Source organism: Squalius cephalus, assembly GCF_949319135.1.
Source record: "Squalius cephalus genome assembly, chromosome: 13".
NCBI lineage: Eukaryota > Metazoa > Chordata > Actinopteri > Cypriniformes > Leuciscidae > Squalius > Squalius cephalus.
The window spans coordinates 38,332,575-38,350,443 of record NC_137134.1 but is presented as its reverse complement, the minus strand read 5'-3'; the positions used below and the strand labels follow the sequence as shown (position 1 = coordinate 38,350,443).

Genomic DNA, 17,869 nt, shown 5'->3' with positions numbered 1-17,869 from the left:
AATAATGACAATAATCTATAAAGACAGTATCTCCTACATGAGAAAATAATGCGTTTTGATCGTTTATATAATTATCTGGATACTAAAAACACTTAATAAACATTTTAAAATCTCTCAACTTTGTACAGACCTTATTTTTTACAGTCTATGATACAGACGTTCTGTTTTTGTGTGTGCTTTATGTGGCGAACAGCGCCACCTGTTGGCGATGACCGGAAGTGAGCGCGAAAACTCAAAGTAAATGGATATTGTTTGTGATGAAGTTAAAGAGCAACATATTAAAAGGACATTTTCTCAAATGCAGGCAGCACATGTGAATGTTACACACATACACTCACACACGAGGCTCGTATAGGGTTAAATGAAAACAGCCGCTGTGACATCATAGCCGTGACGCGTGTGATCCGGAGCGCTCGCGCCGTCGGGAATCCCGTTCCCGTTTGATGAAGCGCGTCCCGGTAAACATGACACATGTAGCGAATCCTCGCTGATCCGTCTGGAAAATAACGCGAACGGAAGGAATAAACTTTCGGGATCGTTCGTTATTCTGACGCGGTAAAAGTCTCTCGTAAGTTTGTTTCCCGTTTGTTTTTTGTCATGTTGAGCGTTTGAGTCATATGAGACTCTGATGGTTTATTTACTGAGAGACCGTGAAGTTTACGCGCAGATAAAGTTTCAAAGAGAGTTTTCTGTTGACAGATCGCGCGAAGAATGAAAGATCTGATGATAGATAGATAGATAGATAGATAGATAGATAGATAGATAGATAGATAGATAGATAGATTAGAAATGATAGGTGTATATATATATATATAGAGAGAGAGAGAGATTAGGAAGATAGATAGATAGATAGATAGATAGATAGATAGATAGATAGATAGATAGATAGATAGATAGATAAATGATGGGTAGGTAGATATAAATAGATAGATTAGAAATGATAGGTGTATATATATATAGAGAGAGAGATTAGGAAGATAGATAGGTAGATAGATAGATAGATAGATAGATAGATAGATAGATAGATATGTGTTTTTGTAGGTGAAAGTTGTTTTGGGGTGATTTTGGGACGATCTGTGCTCTTGCGACACACTGGCACACAGTGTGTATTTACTAACCTGATAAAAACACTCACTAAACTCCAGGAACGGGCTGTAAAATCACTGGAAATCAGTTTGAAGTGGCTTCATTCATCACAGGTCCAACATTATGTAAAAATGCAAACATGAAGAAGCCACCAAGGCCATATAGTCGCCCACTCTCATACTTGAAAAAATAATATGTTGATGTGAACTTTGAGATGTTTGTGGTGGGACCCGTTCGTTGACCCTGAAAGGTCACGACCTGCCGCTTAATATTAACACATCGTCGGCTCTGTATGTGACGGACCTCCAGAAACATCTCAGAGATATATGAAGTGTGTCGGGTCTGAACATCTCAGGTGTGGTTATTGAACACAGACTTCTCCTCCTCTTCTTTCCCTCGTCTGTCTGTCTGTAGCGGCAGGTTCCTTCCTTCCTTCGCTTGTGATTTTCCCAGTCTCCCCCCCCCCCCCCCCCCCCGCTCTCTCTCTCTCTCTCTCTCTCTCTCTCTCTCTCTCTCTCTCTCTCTCTCTCGAACATTTTTTGTGCTGGATTAAAAAAGATGCATTGCATTTTTTGTAGTTCTATCTATATATTTTGAGTAGTTCTATGTGAATTTTGTAAGTGATGTGATTTAAAAAATTTTTTGATTATGTCTTTATACTTAAAGGGATAGTTCACCCAAAAATGAAAATTCTGTCAGTAATTACTCACCCTCATGTTGTTCCAACCCCGTAAGACCTTCGTTCATCTTCGGAACACAAATTAAGATATTTTTGATTAAATCTGAGAGTTGGATCACTCCTCCATAGGCTTCTAAGGGACTGAAACTTGCTGGCCCAGAAAATGTATTAAAGACATCGTTAATATAGTCCAAGTGACTCCAGTGGCTCAATCTTAAGTTTATAAAGTGACGAGAATACTTTTTGTGCGCTAAAACAAACAAAAATAACGACTTTATTCCACTTTTCATTTCCTTCTCTCTGGGCCTCGAGTGAGTTCACGTAGTGTTTAAGCGCAGCGCTTCTGTGTTGTACGTCACCACGTAGGATCACTATTGGCCGACGCTGGTCATGTGTGATACGTGGTGACGTACAACACAGACGCGCTACGCTTAAACACTACGTGAAAAGACCCGAGGCCCAGAGAGAAGGAAATGAAAAGTGGAATAAAGTCGTTATTTTTGTTTGTTTTTGCGCACAAAAAGTATTCTCGTCGCTTTATAAACTTAAGATTGAGCCACTGGAGTCACTTGGACTATATTAACGATGTCTTTAATACATTTTCTGGGCCAGCAAGTTTCAGTCCCTTAGAAGCCTATGGAGGAGTGAGACAGCTCTCAGATTTAATCAAAAATATCTTGATTTGTGTTCACGAAGTTGAACGAATGTTTTACGGGGTTGGAACAACATGAGGGTGAGTAATTACTGACAGAATTTACATTTTTGGGTGAACTATCCCTTTAATGTTTTGTAGTTAACCCTTAAACGCATACCTGGGCTCTTTAGTGACCCGGGCCGTATTTCACTACCCTAAATATAATACAATTATAAAAGAATGCCTGTTTTCCCATTCATTAATTCCCGACTCGAAGTGTGTTACGGTGTAAGTGTGTTTTTTCTGCACAACAATAATTGAATCTTAAGTGCAATTCACATTTATCTGATACACAGTGACGTTTCACTCGTAGTTGCCGCAGGCAGAAAACAAAAGAATAGGAAGAATCATCAGCAAATTTTCGGGTACGTGCGAAAGCGAACTTTCCGGAAAGGTTTGTGGAATTAAAATATCGGGGTCTTTAAGGAGTGTGGATAAAATCCTGACGAGAAATCTGCCAATCAGAGAAGTCGCTGTTGCCATGGAAACAAAGATCTGCAGCGCTTGTCTACTTCCATAAAGCATTGCGAATGATGTAACTACTTATGTTTATATATGTTATTATCGTACATTTAAAATGTTTTATACTTCTAATCATTGGCTATAAGTAAGGTTTTGTTTTATGTCATTCGCAATGCATTCTAGGTACAACAGTACGTTGTTTTACGAGTTATTAAATACTTTTACGCTTGCTAGAAACTTTTTGTAGAATGTTTGTATGTTTGTGAATCTTGTAAGATCTTTCATCCGGAAGGTTTGATACTGGCTCTTTACTGACGGATATTTTGAAGTTCTCCAGGAGAAAACGAACGAGAGATACAGGTCAACGGGGCTAACGAGCAGCTGTCAATCTGAGTCACTCATTATTTCTGATTAACTCGTTAACCTCACGCCGGTAAGGAAGTGACATCAGCACTGCTGTTGCCATGGAGACTTCTTTAACCTCTTCAAGTGCTTGCTTCCAATCCCATGATCCTCTGCTCTTACAGATCTGACCTGTTTGGTGGTGTGGGCTTTTTATAAGAGGTCAAAGGTCGTCTGCCTTTCACGTTGTAGGGGTCAAAAGGTCATTTGAGCTTTCAGAATGTAAACTAGTGTACTGCACACTACGGGTACATTAACAAGTATTTTGTGTTTAATAAAGTTCTTGCATTTAAGTAAGTTATTACTATACTGCAGGAGTAGTAAGCATAGTAGGTGAGCATGTGGCACGCTTCACGGTGACCTTTGACCTCACGCTGCTATATGTGAATTCTGTTGTAACGAAGCTCTTTAGGAAATCTGCTGTGTGTTTGAAGTTGAACACACTCATTGATCCACACACTGACCCACATCTCAGTCTTCTGACCAATCGTGAAGCTCCAGTGAGAGTGGGATCGGGATTGGTGTGTTTGTTGGGAAGGTTGTTGTTGTAATTCTGTTGTAGTTGTTGGATTCTGATTGGTTGTCAATGTTTTAATCGTTCATCAGCTGAAAAAAAAAACGTTCTAAAAAGTGATTCCAATGATATCGTTCCTTGTATCGCAATAGTTGTGGTGTGGACTCCGTCATTCTTTTACATTTAGAACGATTTTTAGAACTAGATCTTTATTATTTACGCTATAGTTATCGTCCTTGGTGTGAACGAGCCTTAACCCTAAAAGTTTGTTGTAAAGCAAGACTGTATACCAACTCTAACACAAAACTTGTGACTATTATTTATTATACTTCTTTAGTTTGGTTTTGAACCCACCAATTACTGAGTGAATGTAATTCATACGTACACCAATCACAACGCTAGCTTGTGATTCAATTATATTTTTCTTTTGGATGTTAAAATATGTTTTCTAAACTTGTGTTTGTTTGTGTGTGGCGTATGTGGAAACACAGCCGTAGTTCACAGACTTGAGAGTTTGAGTGGTGAAATGTGCTGAGCTCCAGTGAGAGGCATGTTGCTGGGCCTGCAGCCGCTCCAGTGCCGGGCCTGACTGACCTCTGCTCCTCATTCTGACGCTTTCATTGTTTGTTTCTGCTGAAACTGACACTGAGAAACTCACTCACAGAGCTTTCGTCTGTACGATCAGTGTGTGTGTGTGTGTGTGTGTGTGTGTGTGTGTGTGTGTGTCAGAGGTCTGAAGACAGTCTGTGAACATTTGGGCTTTGCTTTGGTTTTGGTTCAGTCGTAGAAGTTCATGTCTCTGCAGCTGGTGTGTGTGTTGTGTTAGTTCCCAGAATGCAGTGCGTCAGTCGGTCGGGGGTGGGCGTACCACAGGTTTCTGGTGTCTTCTGAACACGATACAGCTGTCAAATCAGTGTTGTGTTATTTCAACTGTTCCTCGAATACACACACACACACACACACACACTCTTCAGGCACTTTTAAGATTGGACTTCATGAAACTAAAGAACTTACAGTACAAAAGACGGTTACATTTTATGTTAAGGTGTCATTGTTACAGTGTAATTATATATTTAAGTGCTGATTAATATTAATTAACTACATGTGCTTACTATAGGGTTATGGTAGGATTAGGGTTTGGTTGAGGGTTAGTTGCATGTAATTATGCATAATTTACTGTTATTACTATGGTAAATACATGTAACATATGTAACAACGACACTGTAGAATAAAGTGTCACCCAAAACACATAAAAGCTCATTTGGGTATAATATTAACATTAGTTATTTATAATTATATAGTCTAAATTATATATGTTTTATATAATTATATAATTATTTTATATAATTATATTATACATTTTTTCCACACAGAAGTTAAAGAAATTAAATTTGTGTGCCAACTAATCTACAAACTTTTTCATTAAATAGTCTTATATTAAAATTATACAGTCAAACAAACAATTATTCAGACACTAGTAAATTATTTTTCACTAGTGTGATCAGGGCACTATATTTCATTTATGTAAGTGAGGAGAGCAAAATAAAGTAAACTGTGACATATTATACCCAAATATTCTTCATACAGAGACTACCAGTGACATTTATACACATTTGGGACCAAAAATGATTCGGACACACAGAAGGACGGACAAAACCAGTCAAATATCAACTGAGTTCTGCTCATATTTCATCACCATTCTCTAAACTATAGCGAATAAACTGTGATAATGTGAGAAATGTTGAAGGCGTCTGAATAAACTTTGGTTTAATTGTGATTGAGCTAATCAGTATGTTAGTGTAATTCTGGGAAAACTGACCAAAAATATTGATGACATCATCAATAGGAAATTTCAATAGGAAACATGAGAACATTGAAACGAAAACTGTGCTCAACAAACCATTTCATCATTAGAATAATGTCTAAGAATTGCAGAAATGAATTATGGCACATCAAACGTGTGTTTTCCAGTTTTTAAAACGTGTGTTTCTCTCACAGATGCTGTTATGACCGCGGCGGCTCATGAGCGTGCTTGAATTTCTGGAGATGGACGGAAGAAACTCGGCCTTTGTGGCCGGGAGGAGCAGATTACCCAGAGATCCCGGGGCAGTGGGCGGAGTCTGTGTGGCGAACGAAGACTCCTCCCCCTGCATTAGCCAGGGGGAGGGGCCTGATGACGAACGATTTGAGGATGTGCTTTGTGAACTTGGAGGAGGGGTGGAGCTTAACCTGGAGCTGGATGTGAGGGAGGAGCCTCAGGGGGAGGAGCTTAACTGGGAGACGAATCGACATGAGGCGAACGAACTGGAAGAGCAAAGCAACACGAGCCGTTCGACAACCAGTCCTGAACCGACAGCGACCTCCACAGGTGAGGATGACGATGGTGGTTATGGGGGGTGATTACTTACGCACACTTTTATACGCGTTCGCACAATTTCATGAAGTTACATGAAGTGTTTGATTCTCGCATAGAAATGCAGTTCTGTGTGTGTGTGTAGATCTGTGCAAAGCGTCGCCTCTGTCAGAGCAGCTCCTGCGGGGCCGAGACGAGGGGGCGGGGCTTAACATGGAGTGTCGAATCTGTGGAGACCGAGCCTCGGGATTCCACTACGGTGTTCATGCCTGTGAGGGCTGCAAGGTCAGAGGTCACCGAGGTGTAACGAACACCTGAAAACCACACTTGAGTAAATGTAGCCTTGCAGCGAAAATGACAAGTTACAAGTCACCAATTTCAATACAAAAGCTTTCCATTTCAGACAGATGCTGTTCTTTTGAACTCTCTATTCATAAAAGAATCCTGAAATAAAAATGTAAATAACTGTTTTCAACATTGATAATAATAATGAATGTTTCTTGAGCATCAAATCATCATATTAGAGTGATTTCTGAAGGATCATGTGACACTGAAGACTGGAGTAATGATGCTGAACATCCAGCTTTGATCACTGGAATAAATGACATTTTACTGTATATTCACATAGAAAACAGCTGATTTACATTGTCATAATATTTCACAATATTTCTGGGTTTTTTTTTTTCAATTTTTAATCAATTAATTAAATAAATGCAGCCTTGGTGAGCAGAAGAGGCTTCTTTTAAAAACATTAAAAATCTTACAGATAAAAACTTTTGAACGGCAGTGTATACTTGTTCAAAAATGTATTCAAGTAGAGAGTAAAAGTTGCTAATATCTTTGATAGTAAAACTAAAAAGTAGCCAAAAAGATACTCAAGTACAGTAACTAATTACATTTACTCAAATACTTTACGCCACTGAGAGGTCATGCTCGCATCAGACTCCATAAAATCTCTCAGTTTGGAAAACTGTGTCTCTGTGTCTCTCAGGGATTTTTCCGGAGGACCATTCGAATGAAGTTGGAATATGATAAGTGTGAGCGCAGCTGTAAGATCCAAAAGAAAAGTCGGAATAAATGCCAGTTCTGTCGATTTCAAAAGTGCCTGGTGCTCGGGATGTCTCATGACGGTAAGCGAAACTTCTGAATCTGAATCTGTAGTGATTACATGAACGCTAAACACGTGATCGGGTTGATGTGCGCGTTTATATGTCACAAGCTTCAAATCGGAATATATTTTCTGACATGCGCTCATTACACGAATATATAGAGTTTCCCGCTGTCTGCGCATAATAACTATTCTCCTACATTGGTTCTTTATTTGTTTTAAACAGCAGATTTAATATTTATCCATTTCTGGTCATAATTTGGAGACGATGAGCGTATGAACCTGCAGTAATAATGTGTCGTGTGTGGATGAGAGTCTGAAGCACTGGTGGGCCGTTGTCCGGCTCCACTTCACACACGCAGGGAAAGGAGGATTATAGGAGGACGGGAAACTCATTTATACGACACAGGAAGAACAGCTCGTTCAGCGCGTCACACGTCATTACGCTATTTCTACGTCATATGCGGTTTATACAGTTTTCAATCCGATCAAGTGTTTACATGTCCTCTCGATCGGACTGGAAAGGAATAAACCCCCCTTTCAATCCGATCGAAATTTCGTTCGGATCGAGCTCAATCGTTTAAGGTGTTTTACATGAAGGCTTTTCAGTCCGATTGAGCCGTCAATCCCATTACTAACCGATTATTTGGTTGCATGTACACGTAACCTGTGATTCTGTGTTGGTAGCGATCCGATACGGACGGATGCCGGAGGCAGAGAAGCGTAAGCTAGTCGCGGGGATGTTAGCGGGGGAAAAGAGCTCCCAGACCTCCAGCGGTTCAGATCTGAAGTCTCTCGCCAAAAGGGTCAACAACGCCTACCTGAAGAATCTCAACATGACCAAGAAGAAAGCTCGCAACATCCTGACGGGGAAGACCAACGCAAGCCAGGTAACCCCACGAGAAACGCCAAACGTTAAAGGGATAGGTCACCCAAACATGAAAATTCTGTCGTTAATTACTCACCCTCATGTTGTCCCAAACCTGTAAAACCTTCGTTCATCTTCGGAACACAAATTAAGATGTTTTTGATGAAAACCGATGGCTCAGGGCTCCATTGACAGCTATTTAATTAACACTTTGAAGGCCCAGAAAGGTAGGAAAGACATCGTTAAAATAGTCTGTGACTGCAGTGGTTCAACCTTAATTTTATGAAGCGACGAGAATAGTTTTTGTGTTCCAAAAAAACAACTTTATTCAACAATTTCTTCTCCTCCGTATCAGTCTCCGCACGCATTCACATTCGCGTTCTTCTTCAGAGAAGAAATTGTTAAATAAAGTCGTTATTTTGTAAATCGTAAAGTTTTCTCGTTGCTTCATAAAATTAAGGTTGAACCACTGCAGTCACACTGACTATTTTAACAATGTCTTTCCTACCTTTCTGGGCCTTCAAAGTGTTAATTAAATAGCTGTCAATGGAGCCCTGAGCCATCGGTTTTCATCAAAAAGATCTTAATTTGGGTTCCGAAGATGAACGAAGGTGTTACGGGTTTGGAACAACATGAGGGTGAGTAATTAATGACATTTTTGGGTGAACTATCCCTTTAAAAACATTGTAAATGAAGATGCTTGAGAAAAACAAACTGTTTTCTCTTTGTGTGTCCTCCAGCCGTTTGTCATTCATGACATGGACTCGCTGTGGCAGGCGGAAAATGGACTGGTCTGGAATCAGGTGATTAACGGAGCTCCGCCCAACAAGGAGATCGGCGTGCACGTGTTTTACCGCTGTCAATGCACGACCGTGGAAACCGTACGAGAACTCACAGAGTTCTCCAAAAGCATCCCGGGATTCATCGACCTGTTCTTGAACGACCAGGTAACAGAATCAGGACATGAGGTGTAATTCATGACAATGACTTTTTTCGTTAAAGCTAGGCGAAATCGTACCCTACACCCTTAGGGTACGTTTACATGATATGCTTAAAACTGAGAAGTTTCTCCTTTGAGTTTTCTGCGTACAGACGACAGCATTGTCAAAACGATCCCCATTCACACGGATCCGCGAAAACGATTAAAAATGCTGTATTCTGCTGCCAGGCCATTAGGTGGCGATGAAACACTATACATTGAACACGTAATACGCATATGCATGACGTCACCGTCTTCAGAGATTCATGTTTTTGTTGTTTACACGGAGACTGTTTTCAAAAACTTGCGCTTTGAAACCCATTTTCAAAAGTTTGCGTTTTCAGACACCCAATATGCCGTTGTCGTGTAAACGAACAGCCAAAATGCATAAAAAGTGTTTCGTTTTTAATTGAAAACGGTGTCGTGTAAATAGCCCCTTAAATAGTGCATTATTTGAGTGCACTCATTCAATCCCACAATGCACCGTAGTAATGAGTGTACAACTCTATGGCTAGAGAATACCCATAATGCACTGTGAGAGTCGCGCACTGAATGAATTCCCGCGTCTCGCCATGAGATGGCGCCGCAGCTGAATCAATCATCCATCCATTTTCCAAACCTTGCTGGACCAGCGTAATATCATACAGTATAAATTACTTTTTAATTGATTGTTAAATTGTTTAATTACTGTTTATACATTCTAGTTTCCATAGCAGAATTCAGAATAAAGTCTGTAATTCTTGTAGAAAATTTTTGCACGTTAAAAAATAAACAGACCTCATGTTGTGTCAAACACGCTTACACACTGCCTCCGAAACTTTCGTCCGTCATTAAAAAAAAACGGATCAGGTTCGATTTCCTGCGTTTTTCGCATCCGTAGCAAGCATTATGAGAAATGTTTTGACAATTCAGAGCCACCGAATGACAAATACGAAAAAATGCATACGAAAATGTTGGTGTAGGGGGCGATTTCGAACACAGCACTAGTAGATAGATAGATATTATTGTCATTCAACTGTACATTTTAAGTGCACAGATGAACGAAATTCGCTTTTTACGCAAGAATTGTTTTTACGAGCTGTGCGTTTTCTCGACTAGTTTGCCTTTGCTCCCCAGGTGACGCTGTTGAAGTACGGTGTCCACGAGGCGATCTTCGCCATGCTGCCGTCGCTCATGAATAAAGACGGGCTGTTGGTGGCGAATGGGCGGGGCTTCGTGACGAGGGAGTTCCTCCGCAGTCTTCGCAAACCCTTCAGCGAGATCATGGAGCCGAAGTTCGAGTTTGCGGTGAAGTTTAACGCTCTCGAGCTGGACGACAGCGACCTCGCCCTGTTCGTGGCCGCCATCATCCTGTGTGGAGGTGAGCTTTCGTCGACTTATGTGAGATTGGGGTGTTTTTGACGGTCAGGTTGATCTCTGTGGGTGTATTTGAGTGCATGTACGATGTTTTTGAGACTTTATGGGCAGGGTTTGAAATTAACTTTTTCACTCACAAGCCAATTTGGCCACTAAATTTTTAAGTTACCATCCATTCAGAACTTCTACTAGCCAATTTTATTTATTTTTTTAAAATAAGAGCACCAGATTAACTGTCTCAGTTTATATATATATATATATATATATATATATATAATATAAAATTTGTGTGTTCAAGTAAGCCAGATATGAGCAGATTCTGCGCAATACACTGTATTTAATATATTGAATATTTGCGCTAGATCTGCGCAGATTTGGCTTACACGGATTTACACGAACCCAGCAAAGTAAGTGAACATAAGTAACACGCCAAATTGGCTAGTGATTTGACAGCGTTACCCGCCACCGTTGATTTTTACCCAGATTTGACGGGTTGGCGGGTGTTAATATCAAACCCTGTTTATGGGTATTTTAAGGTTTCATTGTGGTGGTTCTTTAGGTAAACTGGTTGTTTGGAGGGTCAGTAAGTATTTTTAGGGCATCAGTGGGGTGTTTTGGAGGGTCATTAAGTATTTAGGGAGTAATCTGGGTGTTTCATAATGGAATTACAGTAAGAGAAATGACGTACACATAAGTGGTTTGTGCATGTTTCCCTGAGCGTAGATCGTCCAGGACTCATGAACGTCCATCAGGTGGAGGAGATCCAGGACAACATCCTCCAGGCCCTCAATCAGCACCTGACGCTCAATCACCCCGACGCCGGCTTCATCTTCCCCAAACTCCTGCAGAAGCTGGCCGACCTCCGGCAACTGGTGACGGAGAACGCTCAGCTGGTGCAGAAGATCAAGAAGACGGAGTCCGAGACGTCGCTGCACCCGCTTCTGCAGGAGATCTACAGGGACATGTACTGACCCAAACCATTCCAGGCTCGCGGACCAAATCACTGTGATCTTCAGCTCTCGAGTTGCTACTTTTATAAAACTCTTTGGATCTTATGCGACCGGATGATTTGTTACTGAACTGAACTCTAAAGCAGGCCGAGAGACGTCATCGTGAACGCAATAAAGACCCTCATTTGCTGCTCAAATCTGCCTCACATATGCTTCACAACTTCTTTAACCGAATCTTTAAATCGCAGCAATGCATTCCTCTTGAACTGTTCACAATGTCTTTGACGACACAATGATTTTTTGAGTTGTTTAAGGACTTTTTTTTTGGGGGGGGGGGGGGGGGGGGGGGTATGGAAAAACGTCGCCAAATGACGTTAAATATCAAAGGTTGCTGCTACTAGAGAAACCCATTTTACTCCATCTATTTTGGGTCGGTTCGCAGGCTTGTAACGTTGAGTTTTACTTGTACGTCCTTTGTCCTTTTGCTATGTTTGTAAATCCCGAAGGCCAAAAACACGCGACTTAAGTATGCTAACGTTATGAAACAATATGTTTAGCTAACCTAGCTTTAACTAACCTGCTTAGCAAGACTTCTAACTGTTGCGGCGTCTTGACCGTAGTTGAGCTGACTGTAGAAGCGCTTTGTCTGACCGATTGCGCTAATGTCTGCTAGCGCCCCCCAGTGGTGAAACTGAGAATGCAGCACATACTTGCATTGTTTTATGAAGTGAAACTGTAACTAGAAGTGTGTGCATTCGCATACTTCATGAAAAAACAAATTTTTACAAATAATCTTCCGGAAAAAACTTGTGAAAAATGTTAGCGCTACACAACAAAAGCTTTTCCGCCAAATGACGTTAAATATGAAAGGTTGCTGCCACTAGCGAAACCCATTTTGCTCCATCTATTTTGGCTAGGTTCGCAGGCTTTGTTACTTACTCAACTTACGTTGAGTTTTATACGTCCTTTTGCTATGTTTGGAAGTCTTGAAGGCCAAAAACGCAATGCATAAGCATGCTAACGTTATCAAGCAAGATTCTTTATTTAGCTCTTAGCTACATATAAACGTTTCAACAGTTTAACTAGCTTTAACTAACCTGCTTAGCAAGACTTCTAACTATTGCGGCGTCTTGATCATAGTTGAGCTGACCGTAGAAGACGAATGTCTGCTAGCGCCCCCAGTGGCGAAACTGAGAATGCAGCACGTACTTGCATTGTTTTACAAATTGTTTTCTGACGCGTTTCATAACAAAACAATATGTGTTTAAAAATAATCCTTCAAGCTTCAAGATATGAAAATTCGATCGCTGATGAAAAGCCAATGCCTAAACCAGATGTTCTGCTGGTTCTAGCTGGTTTAAGCTGGTCTCCCAGTCTAACCAGCCAAAATAAGTGCCCAAAACCTCTCAAAAACCAGCTAGGAGACTAGCTAAGACCAGCTGGTTGAACTGACCGAACATTATTACAACTTTTAAAACCTCAAACTTTCCGTTTTTTTTAATTGTTTTTGTTTGTGTTTCTAAGAAATGATACTGTGATCACATTTATATATCAGAGTTCAGATCGGTGATTGAATATCTGACTCCAGAGTTTATATAAATACTATTTAATTAAGCTTTATTAGTTAGTTTCCCGAATCAGAGGTTACGATCAACAACACGACATACATCGCTGTGACCTTTGACCTTAAGCGCATTGTAGGCCTCACGATGATTTCATTTCATTCGTGTCATGGTGGTGCTGCTAACTGGCTCATGTAGACATGACATGCTGTGAATCTGTGCGTTCTGACCCGGAAACGAGTGCCGGTGAAATGTGTGCGAGTCTTCCTGTCGGAGGGGCCGTTTGTTTCCTGGCTATGTGAACGATGTGGACAAGAACTGACTGAACTGTTGCAGGGTGATGTTTTCTACAGGCTTTTGTAAAACATCTGAATAAAACTACAGGGTAAAACCTCACAGATTGATCTTCTGGGCTGTTTCATAAATGATTTTGCTAACCAAATGAACATCTCTTATGCTCACACAGGGCCAGGGGTCACTGGATTATTGATGAGGTAAGTGGATGTTTTAGGGCGTCATCAGGGTATTTTGGTGTGTGTGTGTTTGTAAGTCTGTAAGGTGGTGTTTTTGAGAGTCAGTGAGTGTTTTAGGAGACTGTTGGGTGTTTTTGACATCAGTGGTTATTTTTGCGGGTTTGTGGGAATTTTAGGGTGTAACTGGGGTGTGTTTAGGAGGATTATTGGTGTATTTTCAATGATCAGTGTGGTGTTTTTAGTGGTCATCTGTATAATATGTGTTTTTATGGTGTTTTAGGGTGCTTTATGATTTCTAAATAGCCTAATGTGAGATTGGGGTGTTTTGCTGGGTCTACTGGGTATTTCTGAAGCTCTATGTGTATTTAGGGTGTCATTTGGGGTGCTTAAGAGTGTCAGTTGTGTTCTGAGTAGCCTAATGTGAGATGGGGGTGTTTTTGAGCGTCAGTGAGTGTTTTAGGAGATTGTTGGGTGTTTTTGACATCAGTGGTTACGTATTTTTGATAGCTTGTGGGAATTTTAGGGCGTCACTGGGGTGTTTTGGAGGATCAGTGGCGTATATTTTAGTCAGTCTAGTTTTTAGTATAATAAAGTGTTTTATGGTGTTTTAGGGTGTCATTTAGGGTGCCTTATGATTTTTAAATATCCTAATGTGAGATTGGGGTGTTTTTGAGGGTCAGATTGAGTGTATGTAGGTTGTTGTTGTTGATTTAGTGTTGCTGAGTATTTTAAGTGTTCATTGTGGTCTTTTTTATGTGGATGGTCAGGTCTGTGCTATTTTTTTAGGGTTACATTTAGGGTGCTTAAGAGTTCTGAGTAGCCTAATGTGAGATTTTTGACGGTCAGGTTGATCTCTGATTTGAGAGCATGTACGATGTTTATGAGACTTATTTTAAGGTTTCATTGTGGTGGTTTTATAGGTACACTGGTTGTTTGGGGTGGTCAATAAGTATTTTTAGGGCGTCAGTGGGTTGTCAACAGTGTATTAGTAGGGCAGTTGTGTTCTGGTTATTATCGAAGGTTAGTGGGTATTTAGGGTGTTCGGGGTACTTTATAGGGCCATTTGTGTTCTGAGTAGCCTTGTGTACAGCCTATGGGTGCTTGGTGGGCAATAAGTATTTCTGAGGGTCACTGGTGTCTTAGGGGATCATTGGGGTGTTTTGAAGGGTCACTGGTGTTTTAGGGGATCATTGGGGTGTTTTGAGGGTCACTGGTGTTTTAGGGGATCATTGGGGTGTTTTGAAGGGTCACTGGTGTTTTAGGGGATCATTGGGGTGTTTTGAGGGTCACTGGTGTCTTAGGGGGTCATTGGAATGTTTTGAAGGGTCACTGGTGTTTTAGGGGATCATTGGGGTGTTTTGAGGGTCACTGGTGTCTTAGGGGGTCATTGGGGTGTTTTGAAGGGTCACTGGTGTTATATGGCGCTTTTCCACTGCATGGTACGGCACGGTTCGGCTCGGTACGGTACGGTTCGACTCGGCGCGGAACGGTTCGACTCGCTTCGCTTTTCCACTGCGTGGTACGACTCGACTCGGTACGGCACGGTTCGGTTCTCTTTAGCTCGGTTGCTTTTCCATTGCAGTTAGTACCGCTTCAAACTGGGTGGGACTGATCGTTATAGTTGCCGCCTCTACTGCCATGACATCATCGTAAACGCGCCACATTTCAAACGCACAACACAGGGGATGGTGCTCTTGATTCTCGGCATGTGGATGTTTTTAAATTAAATTAAACGTTCTTATAATGGTTTACTATATGGAAGGAAAATTCTTAACGTGTAATTAAACGTTGCGTTCATATTCTGGGCTCATCTGATTTTTTGTACATAGCATAGCCTACTTGTTACGATTTTAGTATCATAATGATTAATAAATGCACGCACAATTATCCGTGAACTTGATTTGAACAAATGCCTTTCAACTTGTGTGAATTAAATGAATGTGCAGCAATCTTTACAAATAGAGAGTCTAGGCCTAATGTACTGTTTTAAACTAGCCTACTGCCATTAAAAAAGCGCATTTAGTTAATGTTATGTTATTTTTTTCCATCTGCCTATGTTGATTATGAAAAGTGAACAGCACGAGTAGAGAGACATGGAGCGAGTCGGACATAATTTTGACCACTTCATTAAGTTTTGTTTTGTAGAAAGCCTCTTTAAAGTGAATTTCGTTCAATTAAGAATAAATTGTATCTTAATATTAATATTTTTTTCATCAAACAATTGATGAAAAAACATCACATCCTCAAATACACAAAGCTTGAAATGTCTTTAAACTAAATAATTCAAAACAAAAAGAAATAGGCTACTCTCTTATAATTCATTATGTGCATTTCTCTCTATAGGCGCGTTTACTACGAATATGGCGATCGTCAACTTCATCTTTGCCAGACACAGACACTGACAGAAAACACCATTTTATAAATAAAAATCAGTGCACGCGTTTTAATAAAATTAAAACTTTAATTGTGATCATTAAAATAATTGAATATTAAATATTTTGTGGCCAAGTTTTGCTCATTTATTAATAGTATATAGGCTATATATAGGCGTAATTGTATTAAACTGAACAAGCGCAACATTCAGCATTCAATCAAATATTCAAAAAGACTTAATAATAATGTTATTTCAACATAATATCTCGTTATTTCGACATAATGTGCGTGCAACAAGCAAGATGTGCATTTGTAAATCTGGGGATGCGTGCATTGATTTTTATTTATAAAATAGTGTTGTCTGTCAGTGTCTGGCAAAGATGAAGTTGACGATCGCCATATTCGTAGTAAACGCGCCTATAGAGAGAAATAACATTATTATTAAGTCTTTTTGAATATTTGATTGCTGAATTTAATATACACACACACGTGTGTGCCCTCAGCACATGCGTTAAAAATTAGGCCTATCCGGCGCCGCCCCTGACTGCAAGAAACAGTTTGCAAGAAACTTTTTAACTGCAAGAAACTACAGCGTTGGCTGTTGTCTACTGGCTATTTAAATCTAGCGGGTTTGTCTCGTGCATGGTCTCGTGTCGCAAATACAATGACACTGGTAGTGACGATTCTGTCTGACCAATCAGTGATCTTCAGTGTTTTCACGTCACATTTTAGTATCGGTACGGTACGCTTGGAACCTCAACAGAGGTGGTACCATTTAAAGCGAGCCGAAGCGAGCCGTACCGTACCGTACCATGCAGTGGAAAAGCGCCAAAGCGTGCCGTACCGAACCGAGCCGTACCGTACCATGCAGTGGAAAAGCGCCAATAGGGGATCATTGGGATGTTTTGAAGGGTCACTGGTGTTTTAGGGGATCATTGGGATGTTTTGAAGGGTCACTGGTGTTTTAGGGGATCATTGGGGTGTTTTGAAGGGTCACTGGTGTTTTAGGGGATCATTGGGGTGTTTTGAGGGTCACTAGGTGTTTTAGGGGATCATTGATGTGTTTTGAGGGTCATTAAGTAATGTGAGTGTTTTGAGTTTGTGTGGGTGTTTTTGAAGATCACTGGGTGTTTTATAAGATCATTGGGGTGTTTTTGAGAGTCACTGTGTATTTATATCTTATAGTAGATCATTGAGGAGGTTTTGAGGGTCGTTATGTATTTAGGGAGTAATTTGAGTGTTTGAGTTTTGGTGGGTGTTTTTGAGGGTCACTGGTGTTTTAGGGGATCATTGGGGTGTTTTGAGGGTCACTGGGTGTCTTAGGGGGTCATTGGGGTGTTTTGAGGGTCACTGGTAGGGGTCATTGGGGTGTTTTGAGGGTCACTGGGTGTCTTAGAGGGTCATTGGGGTGTTTTGAGGGTCACTGGTGTTTTAGGGGATCATTGGGGTGTTTTGAGGGTCACTGGGTGTCTTAGAGGGTCATTGGGGTGTTTTGAGGGTCACTGGGTGTCTTAGGGGGTCATTGGGTGTCTTAGAGGGTCATTGGGGTGTTTTGAGGGTCACTGGTAGGGGTCATTGGGGTGTTTTGAGGGTCACTGGGTGTCTTAGGGGGTCATTGGAGTGTTTTGAGGGTCACTGGTAGGGGTCATTGGGGTGTTTTGAGGGTCACTGGGTGTCTTAGAGGGTCATTGGGGTGTTTTGAGGGTCACTGGTGTTTTAGGGGATCATTGGGGTGTTTTGAGGGTCACTGGGTGTCTTAGAGGGTCATTGGGGTGTTTTGAGGGTCACTGGGTGTCTTAGGGGGTCATTGGGTGTCTTAGGGGGTCATTGGGGTGTTTTGAGGGTCACTGGGTGTCTTAGAGGGTCACTGGGGTGTTTTGAGGGTCACTGGGTGTCTTAGGGGGTCATTGGGGTGTTTTGAGGGTCACTGGGTGTCTTAGAGGGACACTGGGGTGTTTTGAGGGTCACTGGTGTTTTAGGGGATCATTGGGGTGTTTTGAGGGTCACTGG

General features: G+C 41.0%; 1 protein-coding gene across 1 annotated transcript; it reads left to right on the top strand.

Annotated features, from left to right (window-relative positions):
- Positions 1–306: 306 nt before the first annotated feature.
- Positions 307–13,417, top strand: pparda (peroxisome proliferator-activated receptor delta a). Its single transcript, XM_079891075.1, has 8 exons — positions 307–568; positions 5,836–6,205; positions 6,336–6,475; positions 7,182–7,320; positions 7,986–8,188; positions 8,907–9,113; positions 10,262–10,505; positions 11,225–13,417. The coding sequence occupies exons 2-8, from the start codon at positions 5,860–5,862 to the stop codon at positions 11,470–11,472; spliced, it is 1,527 nt and encodes a 508-aa protein (XP_079747201.1). The 5' UTR covers positions 307–568; positions 5,836–5,859; the 3' UTR covers positions 11,473–13,417.
- Positions 13,418–17,869: the final 4,452 nt, after the last annotated feature.

Excerpts from the sequence above, each read along its gene's own strand:
- pparda (XM_079891075.1), top strand. The coding sequence starts at position 5,860 with ATGAGCGTGCTTGAATTTCTGGAGATGGACGGAAGAAACTCGGCCTTT. Across the intron at positions 7,321-7,985 it reads GCTCGGGATGTCTCATGACG|CGATCCGATACGGACGGATG; the intron begins GTAAGCGAAACT and ends CTGTGTTGGTAG. Across the intron at positions 10,506-11,224 it reads CGCCATCATCCTGTGTGGAG|ATCGTCCAGGACTCATGAAC; the intron begins GTGAGCTTTCGT and ends CCCTGAGCGTAG.